General features: G+C 37.1%; 1 protein-coding gene across 3 annotated transcripts in view; it reads right to left on the bottom strand.

The window, feature by feature from the left end:
• The window catches only part of cacna2d2a (calcium channel, voltage-dependent, alpha 2/delta subunit 2a), a 553,278-nt gene that overhangs the window by 71,888 nt on the left and 468,436 nt on the right, over window positions 1–12,954 (bottom strand). For all 3 annotated transcript variants that reach the window (XM_061874585.1, XM_061874586.1, XM_061874587.1), the window contains 2 exons: window positions 11,802–11,912; window positions 8,938–9,016 (listed from right to left, as the gene is read on the bottom strand). In XM_061874585.1, the coding sequence (XP_061730569.1) occupies window positions 8,938–9,016; window positions 11,802–11,912 (190 nt within the window). The remainder of the gene's footprint in view (window positions 1–8,937; window positions 9,017–11,801; window positions 11,913–12,954) is intronic.

Genomic DNA, 12,954 nt, shown 5'->3' with positions numbered 1-12,954 from the left:
GGGAAAGTAAATCAAAAATTACTTTTATCTTCAATTATGATCATGAATTCTGGTTATGTTAGGCCAGCAGAGAAGGCCTTGCTGGCCCTGACGGCCCACCACTGCATTATATATCCATTCATACATTATATTTTTTGAAATCGTTTTCACGAAAAAAAAAAACTTCATTTTTAAGGTGTGGCAGCTTTATTTCGCTATGTCGGCCCCAACAAATAAGTACACGCAGGGCAGGGGTCGGCAACCCAAAATGTTGAAAGAGCAATTTTGGTCCCAAAAAATGATAAAAAATCGGTTAAGAGACGCAAAAAATTATAAGCCCTCTATAAGTGATATAATGAAGTCAACACATGATGTACATATCTGTATTTGTTATATTAGCCTACTGTCAAAATGACTTTACAAGTCTTATACAAGTGTTATAATGAAGACAACACATGACAATGCATCTATTTTAGCTATATTAGCCTACTTTTATTTTTACAACAGTAGAAAACATTAGTAAACCTTCTCAGAGGGTGAGACAACTTCTCTAAATGACTGTCTTAGAATGGCCAAAAGTATAGATGTGTGTGTCTAAGTTAAAGGAAATGGTGGGCTGTCTTTGAATGGATTTATTAGAATCTATGCAAGCTGGGTAATGTTTGCTGTGGTCTGGAACAATATGGTACACAAACAACTATCAGAAATGCAGGCAATATTACATACAGATAATACGTCATGAGAAATGCAGATACAAATTAAATACACAGAGGACATAGGAAATTAAATGAGCTCAAGTATACCTACAAGTGAGGCATAATAATGCAATATCTACATTAACCCAGCCTACAGAGCATGTTAGCATCGATTAGCTTGCAGTCATGCAGTGACCAAATATGCTTGATAAACACTCCACACTCCACTCAATAACATCAACAAAGCATTCACGCACAGTATAAAACGTTTGGTGGACAAAATGAAACAAAGAAGGAGTGCCACAAAATATCTATTTCTCTGGCGTCTAGAAGAATGTAAACAAACTGCGGTGAGTTCAAGGACGGCCAAAATGAGGAAAAAAACGGCGCTCGCCAAAGACTCTCCTCAGAGAATCATGTTTAAAGGCCTACTGAAATTAGATTTTCTTATTTAAACGGGAATAGCAGGTCCATTCTATGTGTCATATTTGATCATTTTGCGATATTGCCATATTTTTGCTGAAAGTATTTAGTAGAGAACATCGACGATAAAGTTTGCAACTTTTGGTCGCTAATAGAAAAGCCCTGCCTTTACCGGAAGTATGTGCACGTGACATCATGAGTTGCAGGGCTCCACACATATTCACAATGTTTTTATTGGGAGCCACCAGCAGTAAGAGCAATTCAGACAGCGAAAGCGACAATTACCCCATTCATTTGAGTGAGGATGAAATATTTGTGGATTAGGTATTGATAGTGAAGGACAAGAAAGAAAAAAAAAAGCGACGGCTCCGGGCGGCGGCAGTGTGAGCGTTTCAGATGTAATTAGACACATTTACTAGGATAATTCTGGAAGATCCCTTATTTGCTTATTGTTTTAATAGTGTTTTAGTGAGATTTTAAAGATTGTAAAGACATACCTCGAGGTCGGATGGCTGCGGTGAACACTAAGTGTCCCAGAGAGAAGCCGAGGAGCCAAGCTCACAGCTGCCCTTTAAACAGCTGCTGCAGGATGACGAATAATCCAATGATTTCTCCAGTAAGATATATATCACAATTTCCCCATCCAAAAACATGCTGTTTGATGTAGAGAAAACATGTTTGCTTGACCGCTCTGTGTTAAAGCTTCACAACAAACAAAGAAACACCGGCTGTGTCTCGGTGCTAAAGACAGCTGCAATCCACCGCTTTCCACCAACAGCATTGTTCTTTATAGTCTCCATTATTAATTGAACAAAATGCAAAAGATTCAGCAACACAGATGTCCAAAATACTGTGTAAATTACGCCATGAACAGAGATTACTTTTAGCCGTGTTTGGTGCAGCGCTAATATTTCCTTACAGTCCGTGACGTCACGCGTATGCGTCATCATTCCGTGACGTTTTCAACAAGAAACTCGTGGGAAATTTAAAATAGCAATTTAGTAAACTAAAAAGGCCGTATTGGCATGTGTTGCATTGTTAATACTTCATCATTGATATATAAACTATCAGACTGCGTAGTAGTGGGTTTCAGTAGGCCTTTAATATAAACAGTGGGATTTCTAACAATTAGGGAGGATTGTGTCATGTTGTCCTCCTACAGAAACCCTAAATAAACAAAAATATAGTTTTCCCCCCACCTTTTTCTATTTTCATACATTTTTGAAAAAGCTCCAGGGAGCCAGTAGGGCAGTGCTAAAGAGCCACAGGTTGCAGACCCCTGACGTAGGGGAAACACTGGGTGCATAACAGTCTTAAAGGGGAACATTATCACCAGACCTATGTAAGCGTCAATATATACCTTGATGGTGCAGAAAAAAGACCATATATTTTTTTAACCGATTTCCGAACTCTAAATGGGTAAATTTTGGCAAATTAAACGCCTTTCTGTGTATGGCTCTTTTGGCGATGACGTCAGAATGTGACGTCACCGAGGTAATACAGCCGCCATTTTCATTTTCAACACATTGCAAACACCGGGTCTCTGCTCGGTTATTTTCCGTTTTTTCGACTATTTTTTGGAACCTTGGAGACATCATGCCTCGTCTGTGTGTTGTCGGAGGGTGTAACAACACTAACAGGGAGAGATTAAAGTTGCTCCACCGGCCCAAAGATGCGAAAGTGGCAAGAAATCTGCCGGTGAATGTGCCGGAGTGTCTGCACATTTTACCGGCGATGACAGACATGGCACAGACATGTATGGATAACCTGCAGATGCATTTGCAACGATAAAGTCAACGCAATCGCTAAGGTGAGTTTTGTCGAAATCGCTAAGGTGAGTTTTGTTGATGTTGTTGACTTATGTGCTAATCAGACATATTTGGTCGCGGCGTGACTGCCAGCTAATCGATGCTAACATGCTATTTACCGGCGGTGCTAAAGCAGACATGGCACAGAGATGTATGGATAACCTGCAGATGCATTTGCAACTATTTTACGTTTCCTTCCACCCACATTTAATGCGAAAAAACACTTACCAATTGACGGATTTAAGTTGCTCCTGTATCACAAGATGCAAAAGTCCTGATCGTTTGGTCCGCACATTTTACCGGCGATGCTAACGCAGCTATTCGGACATGCTATGGCAGGGGCGCTCACACTTTTTCTGCAGGTGAGCTACTTTTCAATTGACCAAGTCGAGGAGATCTACCTCATTCCTATTTATAATTTATATTTATTTATTTATGAAAGAGACATTTTTGTTAACAGGTTAATGGTGTTTAATGATAATACAAGCATGTTTAACACACATAGATTCCTTTCTTTCATGAAGACAAGAATATAAGTTGGTGTACTTGATTCTGCTGACTTGCATTGATTGGAATTAGACAGTGGTGCGGATAACGTCCGCATTTTCAAATGGAGGAAAAAAAAAGTCCTCCTTTCTGTCCAATACCACATGAAAGTGGTTGGATTTGGCATCTCATTTGTCCAACTTGCATACTCGTTTTTAAACACTTTGTTATGAGAGTAGCATATGTGTGTGGCCCTTTAATGTCTGGCAGCAGGTGAGTGACGTCAGTGAGAGTGCGGGTGGGCAAGCAAATGAAAAAGCGGTCGTGAGGGCGGGGGAGAAATACATTGGCATCAAACGCCGTAGCTTGCTAGCTTGTGCACGCTAGCTTTCTGAGACTCTTATTTTGTTAGCACAGGCAGGATGAAACAGCTCTTTTATGGTGAAGACAGGAACTGTGCAGTCGGTCTTTAGAGTTTTGACAGTAGGTACGGAGTCTCTAGAAATAAAATGTGTTTCTCTGGGTCCGCCCTGTTAGTGATTTTTTTCTTAAATATGAGCTCGCAGCAGCCAGCGTCATCTCACAAGATCCTCGGGTGCCGAGAATGTCAAACAACTGACGAAAGTGAAGTCTTGGTATGATTGATGATTGCTCATTTTTATGTATATTTTTTAATGCCTGGCTTGAGATCGACTGACACACCCTCCGAGATCGACCAGTCGATCGCGATCGACGTAATGCCCACCCCTGTGCTATGGCTATGAATAGCGTCAATAGCTATTCGCTCAATAGCTTCAGTTTCTTCTTTAATACTTTCATACTCCAACCATTCGTTTCAAAACATGCGTAATCTGGTGATTCGCTTAAACCGCTGAAATCCGAGTCTGAATCCGAGCTAATGTCGCTATATCTTGCTGTGCTATTCGCCATTGTTTGTTTACATTGGCAGCACTGTGTGATGTCACAGGAAAATGGATAGTGTCTTGGCAGAGAGCGAAAAAAAGGCACTTTAAAGCTTTTTTTAGGGATATTCCGGGACCGGTAAAATTTTGAAAAAAACTTCAAAAAATACAACAAGCCACTGGGAACTGATTTTTATTGTTTTTAACCCTTTTGAAATTGTGATAATGTTCCCCTTTAAACGGTACTTTAAAATCCAGCAATGCACTGAGACTGTAGTAACGATTAAGTGAACCACTAAGTGGCGAGGGAACACTGTACATGATGGAATGTCATCAGCATCATCAGGATGGCCGGTGACCTGGCAGCAGTCACAATTGTCCTGCAGGATGGAGACGTAAGGAGACTCATTGGGAATGCTAACCCCCGCCGCCCCCTTCCTGGGCGCGGCATGATTAGAAATGGAGGAGAGTGACCGCCCGGGTCAATAAGCACGCCGCTTGCCAAGTTATTAACCGCGAGTGTTTATACAAAGAGCCGTGAAATGGAGACAGCCTCCGCTGAATATCAAACGGCTCCCATTACTTTGACACATGATGAACTTTGTCGTGGAAGCTTGAGTTAGCGAGACGCCGCGCATATATTGCACATGCACACATGTCCGTGCACGTGAATAGACATACCAAAAAAAAAAAATCATAGTTATGCAGTTTTCTGCTCTAGACGCGTGCCAGAGGAGGCGCAGAGTGACTCAAGGAATGGGATCATTTGGACCTGCATGGTACAGCGATGATGACTGAATCAATAACCTATTTTCTTTGCAAAGACCATTTGCCTAATAACTTCTCGTCAAGCATGATGATCGTTTACGGCAGAAAGCAGAGCTTGCTATCACACCCGCACAGGCACAAATTATAATATTTATTTAATATTTCATATACCGCTGTAATGTTCCAATATGCTAGGGGGATGGGGACAGGCTGGGGGCCATTTGCAGCCCACAGCTCGTTTTTTGTTCTTCGATATAAATGCAACCAAACAAGTAAAATAATATATTTAAAATTCACAGCAGAAGTTAAAAGCGAACTATACTTTTTTTTTTTTTGCCCACCGTTTACAATAGTTATAAGTGAAAAGAACACGTGTGTTTTATTTTTTTAGGATTCTGAAGATGATATAAAAAGCTTGGAAAATGTGACTAATGGGAGTCACTTTAAAGCCCTCTAAAACAACTTAAAAACGCTCCATCAACGTTTTATATACACACTGCAAGTCTGTATATAATGTAGTAACAGACACCATCTTCACAATATTTATCGTATTTTGGTCATTTTATACATTACCGGAACTTATTTTCTCAGCGCATTTATTTCCTTTCCTATTAGCAAAGTACCTTCGATGTCTGGAAAAAAAAAAAGTCCCTAAATCCAGAAACAAACGTGAGTGTTTTCAAATGAAGGCAGACTTGGTAACAGACAGTGAAGATGATTATTTTCAGACAAATGAGAATTCACAGCCTTATCTTTTTGAAGCTGAATATACATAATATTTTATTAGAGCGTATCAAAACACGAATTGGTATGTCAAACTTAGCCCTGTCTTAGTTTTCACTCTTATCTTACTGACAGGATGCAGTGCATCTCCCATAACAATGTGACCTCGGACTATGTTAAGGTGATGTGTGGAGTTCCCCAGGGTTCGGTCCTTGGCCCTGCACTCTTCAGCATCTACATGCTGCCGCTGGGTGACATCATACGCAAATACGGTGTTAGCTTTCACTGTTATGCTGATGACACCCATGCCTAAAGCTGACCAACACGCCGGATTGTAGTCCGCTGGAGGCGTGTCTTAATGAAATTAAACAATGGATGTCCGACAACTTTTTGCAACTCAACGCCAAAAAAACGGAAATGCTGATTATCGGTCCTGCTAGACACCGACCTCTATTTAATAATACAACTTTAACATTTGACAACCAAACAATTAAACAAGGCGACTCGGTAAAGAATTTGGGTATTATCTTCGACCCAACTCTCTCATCTGAGTCACACATTAAAAGAGTTATTAAAACAGCCTTCGTTCATCTCCGTAATATTGCTAAAATTCGCTCCATTTTTGTCCACTAACGACGCTGAGATCATTATCCATGCGTTTGTTACGTCTCGCCTCGATTACTGTAACGTATTGTTTTCGGGTCTCCCCATGTCTAGCATTAAAAGATTACAGTTGGTACAAAATGCCCCTGCTAGACTTTTGACAAGAACAAGAAAGTTTGATCATATTACGCCTATACTGTCTCACCTGCACTGGCTTCCTGTGCACTTAAGATGTGACTTTAAGGTTTTACTACTTACGTATAAAATACTACACGGTCTAGCTCCAGCCTATCTTGCCGATTGTATTGTACCATATGTCCCGGCAAGAAATCTGCGTTCAAAGGACTCCGGCTTATTAGTGATTCCCAGAGCCCAAAAAAAGTCTGCGGGCTATAGAGTGTTTTCTGTTCGGGCTCCAGTACTCTGGAATGCCCTCCCGGTAACAGTTCGAGATGCCACCTCAGTAAAAGCATTTAAGTCTCACCTTAAAACTCATTTGTATACTCTAGCCTTTAAATAGACTCCCTTTTTAGACCAGTTGATCTGCCGTTTCTTTTCTTTTTCTCCTTTGTCCCCCCCTCCCTTGTGGAGGGGGTCTGGTCCGGTGACCATGGATGAATTACTGGCTGTTCAAAATCGGGACCCAGGATGGACCGCTCGTCCAGAGTCTGGACCCAAGATGGACCGCTCGCATGTGTATCGGTTGGGGACATCTCTGCGCTGCTGATCCGCCTCTGCTTCGGATGGTTTCCTGGTGGCTCCCCTTTGGAAGGGACTCTCACTACTATATTAGATCCACTTTGGGCTGGACTCTCACGGTTACGTTAGCTCCACTATGGATTGGACCTTCACAATATCATGTTAGATCCGCTCGACATCCATTTCTTTCGGTCCAAGGGTTCTCATAGTCATTATGGTCGATGTCCCACTGGGGTGAGTTTTTCCTTGCCCTTACGTGGGCCCTACCGAGGATTTCGTTGAGGTTTGTGCAGCCCTTTGAGGCACTTGTGATTTAGGGCTATATGAATAAACATTGATTGATTAATATACGGACGATGAACTGCTGCTTATAGAAGCAAACACAGAGAGTGAAATGTTGGAGCAGGCAGAAGCCGAGAGAGTGACATCAGCAAAACTTTACACTGCAAATGTGGAAATAAGAGCCAAACTATGCCCAGATAAATGGCATGCTTACCCAAAACTAAACAAAAAAAAAAAAGTTTCCAGCCACTCGGACCAAATGCACACCTGGCTATTGAGTGAGTCACTATAATATTGATCATGATAAACGCAGCACGCCATGCTTGTTAGCGAAACTACAGCACTACACTGTCGAGCTAGCTGTGTATAAACAAAACATGAAATGTGGGTTAATACTTTACAGACTCTGCATTATGATTGTTCATATTTTTCAGTCAGTACCGATTGGTGCCCTATCGTATTGTGTTGTGCATTACAAACTCAAAAGCAAATGAGCTGGTGACGCAGTTGTTTGCTTACCAGTTTGCTGTAGTTCGCTTATGGCTAATACCATAGTATGCTGTCACAAGACAATGTTTTACCACAGTAGAAAAAGAGTTCCTCAGTGTTCGCTCTTACAATAATGTCATTACAGCTTGGGTATTATACAGGTTACAGAACGTGAATTAGGTATTGTTGGCGGTGTTTAGATGTATATTTAAAGTGATTCAGAGGTAGAATTGATTGCTCCCTTTAGCTGCATTGCTAGCCACTTAGAATGAGCCGATTTCTACATGTGAGAACGCAAGAAAAAACAGTCCTTTGTCTTTTTGTCTCTCATAAGGATTGTTGCAAATAGTAAAAAAAAGTTTCCCTTTAAAAAAAAGACAATCGGTAAGAAGTATAATTATTAAATAATAATAATCATACCTCTTGTCACCTGTAACACAGTATTTTATATTTGATAAAAAAAATATATTACCGTATATAATTATTGATATATAAATCATATGTAACAATACATTCATAATATCTATAGTAATAATACAGCAGAGATGTCCTGATACAACTATTTGATTTCAGATACCAATATTGGAGCCTTAAGTATTGGCCAATACCAATATGATATCAGCAGGAATGATACATTTTTATTTTATTATTTTGTAGTGTGGAATGTTAGAAAAGATTTGATCAAGTGAACTTAGTCAAACAAAGAACAATGATAGGTATGATAAACACTAACCTGTTTATTGGAATTTACTGGAATGGAATTTACTGTCTTTAAGTCAAAGTGAAGTGGTAATTAGTTTTTTGTGAACACCTAGTAGTCGCAGTATTTTATTCCGTTCAGCTTATGACACAGTAAGTTGAATGATGCGGACGCATTTGTGATCAGATAATTCCTAATATGCTCCTTAAAAAAAGTCGACTTATTTTTTAGATTTAAGTCGAAATTCTGTATATACAAAAGTATACGCAAAAGAAAAAACCTCACAAAGAAACATCCGATGAAGTCCAAACAAACAATAGACTGTAAAAAAAGATGATTAGTCTTGAATGAGAGCAAAGTTCAAGGAACACATGAGCTACCTTTATTGGCACATGCGATCCACTGCAAGGGAGTGACGTCATAATTATGTTGGCCCACCGAAAAGGTGAAAACACGCACCTGGAAGGAAGATCAGATCAAGTTGAAATATATTAGTATTAATTAATTAAAGTATTAATTTTCAATGTTTTTTACTTGCTTCAATGAAGCTCATTATTTGTAATTTACAAAGACAAACAATTCACACGGTACGGAGTTGTATCTGTTTTGTATTGTATTTGAATGACCTGTACAGTCACGTACTGTATTGTTAAAAAAAAAAAAAAAAAAAGTTAAAGTACCAATCATTGTCACACACACACTCGGTGTGGAGAAATTATTCCCTGCATTTGGCCCATCACCCTTGATCACCTCCTGGGAGGTGAGGGGAGCAGTGGGCAGCAGCGGTGGCCGCGCCCGGGAATCATGTTTGGTGATTTAACCCCCAATTCCAACCCTTGATGCTTAGTGTCAAGCAGGGAAGTAATGGGTCCCATTTTTATAATTTTTGGTATGACTCGGCCGGGGTTTGAACTCACGACCAACCGATCTCACTGTACTGTATGGTACAGTACAGTGTGGTATAGTACTATATTATACTGTACTTATTGCATTATATTGTACCCTGCTGTGTGCATTTTATTGTATACCCATATACAATAATACATATTTGTGGCTATAAATTGTAGACCATTTAATACTGTATATAGTTATCAATATAAATACTAGACAGTCATGGATATAAATAACAGATAGTTATGGATTTTGATAGTTAAAGGTATAAATAGTACATAGTCATGGAAATAAATTGTAGACCGTAATGGATACAAATAGTTAAAGTATAAAAAGTATATAGTTATGGATATAAATCATAGGTAGTTCAAGATAAAGTTAAAAATATATATAATAGAAAGTAATAGATACAAATAGAAGATATTTATATAGACAGTTAAGGATGTAAATATTAAGTATTAATGGATACAAATATGATGATAGCTATAGATCAGGGGTCCCCAAACTATGGCCCGCGGGCCGGATACGGCATGCCAGCGTCCAAAATCCGGCCCGCGAGTGAAGTTCTAAGTTAAAAAAATTAAATAATCATACTATTTTATTTTGAATTTGAATTATTTTTAAATCTGTTCTTTCTAATCCATTTTACTCTCCTATTCACTCAGGCACATCATATTGTCGAAAAATGCATTTTCCAATTGAAAACTTGATATAATCATCGGCAAGTGCATGCTCAATTAGTGCATGAGGAATATATATATATATATATATATATATATATATATATATATATATATATATATATATATATATATATATACACATATATACACATATATATATATATATATATATATACACATACTATAAAAACAGTACAAATTTTTATATTTTCTTTAGTTTTTTGTTATTGTTGCAACATGGTGGTTAACGTTTTAGAGACTTGTGTATGCGTGCGCATATATATATATATATATATATATATAGAATATGGATGTGTATATATATATATATATATATATATATACACATCCATATTCTACCGCTTGTCCCTTTTGGGGTCGCAGGGAGTCACTGGAGCCTATCTCAGCTGCATTCGGGCGGGGGAGACAAGTCGCCACATATATATATATATATATATATATATATATATATATATATATATATATATATATATACATATATATATATATATATATACATATATATATATATATATATATATATATATATATATATATATATATATATGTATATGTATATATGTGTATAGGTATGTATATATATATAGTGTATATGTATATATATATATGTGTATATGTATATATATATGTATATATATATCTATATCTCTCTCTCTCTCGATATATATATATATATATGTATATATGATATACATATATATATATATATATATATATGCATATATATATATATATATATATATATATATATATATATGCATATATATATATATATATATATATATATATATATATATATATATATATACACATCCATATTCTACCGCTTGTCCCTTTTGGGGTCGCAGGGAGTCACTGGAGCCTATCTCAGCTGCATTGGGGCGGGGGAGACAAGTCGCCACATATATATATATATATATATATATATATATATATATATATATATATATATATATATATATATATATATATATATATATATATGTATATATATATATATATATGTATATGTATATATGTGTATAGGTATGTATATATATAGTGTATATGTATATATATATGTATATATGTGTATAAATATATAAATATATATATATATATATATATATATATATATATGTATATATATATATATATATATATATATATATATATATATATATATATATATATATATATATATATATATATATATATACACACATATACATACACAGCCCAGCCCCCGGCCAACCCATTGAGGCCCCCGAGCCAAAAAGTTTGGGGACCCCTGCTAAAGATAGATATGGATATTAATAGCGGATAGTTATGGATCTGTATATTTAAGGATATTAATACTAATGGACACAAAGATAAGTAGTAGACAGTCATGGGCGGCATGAGAAATATTGCCATGGCTGCAAGTTGAGTGGTGAGACACAACCTTTTGTCTGTAATTCTCTAGTATTTCAGGATAAAGTGTGTAATTAGTGCAAAGGTCAGAGCTTTTAAGGCTGTTGCTAAGATAAAGAGTGAAGACAAAGAAGCAATGAAACCTTTAAAGAGAAAATCCAAAGGTACGAGCGCTAAATGTTACGTACACTTGTTGAAAATGACTAAATGACAAGAAAGCACTTTTCTTGATGACCTCTTTTCACAAATAGACTGACCGTTTTGTTGGGCCAGTTGTACTTCTCAAAGATTTCCTGTGCCCGATCCTCCCCGCCGTCTGTAAACATCATAATCATTTTATTGCAGTTGGCCCTCGGAGCGCTGCTCTCCTGCAAGACAACAAAAAAGGGCAAAGGCAGGTTAGCGATACAGGGCGACAACTGCAAGGTGCTGTAAAATACTATGTTGCATTGATACAGCTGTATGTAACATTCTTTATGTTTTATGATCTTCCTGACATGTCTGCACATAAGAGCAGGATATCGCACATCATCCATCTGCAAGATGACACATTTATTAAATCATTGACATGAAGGATCCTACGAAACATTTAAATCTAAGCACAAACCTGATCAAATTAAAACTTATTTAAATATATTCGTATTTATTAATCAGATTTTAACAAATACTTACTTATTTATTATTAATATTAATACCATTATATTACTTACAATTAATTTGTGTATTTAATTTGTGTACTTATAACAAAAATGACAGACGGCTGAACTGGAATCTTGACTTTTGACTTCCAAAAGAGAACCTGGTAAAACATGTTTTTTTCTGGTCTGTGCGTCATTAAATTTGATACAATAAGTGCGGGTCTGGAAAGCCACCATCAACATCTTTCATATGATGTATTAGATGGTGTGATTTGCTGCACTTTGAAAATGGATGGATGAATGGATGACTTTGACATAGTTGCTACTTTGAAAGGGTAGGTTTGACACACACATAAATATAGTGGAAATAACTAATAAGATGAATGTTAACTGTAATTGGCTGAATGGAAACAAAAAAAAGAAGCAATACTAATGAGAAAATATACACAAATCATAAATATAGAACAATAATCAAATTATTATTTAGGCTTATTACAGTTTCCATTATAAGTGTGCAACAGTGTTTTTGGTAAGAATTTGATAATATAACTTTTTTGTTTTATCCAAAGTTATTTCGGAGTTTGTTTTGAAGGGCGCAGAGCACATCGCTCTAACTATCATCGCCTGGCGTGGGACGTGATCACTGCCTGTGCAATGCCGCTGCTTTCCGGCGGTCAAAAAACCCCCACTGTGATTAATCTTCATTCATTCATGGTAACACGTTTTTGAAAATATTTTTATTATTATCATTTACTTGCATTAATGCGTTAAC

The sequence above is a fragment of the Nerophis ophidion genome, linkage group LG16 (assembly GCF_033978795.1).
Source record: "Nerophis ophidion isolate RoL-2023_Sa linkage group LG16, RoL_Noph_v1.0, whole genome shotgun sequence".
NCBI classification, from domain to species: domain Eukaryota; kingdom Metazoa; phylum Chordata; class Actinopteri; order Syngnathiformes; family Syngnathidae; genus Nerophis; species Nerophis ophidion.
This window is presented reverse-complemented; position numbering and strand designations above follow the sequence as displayed.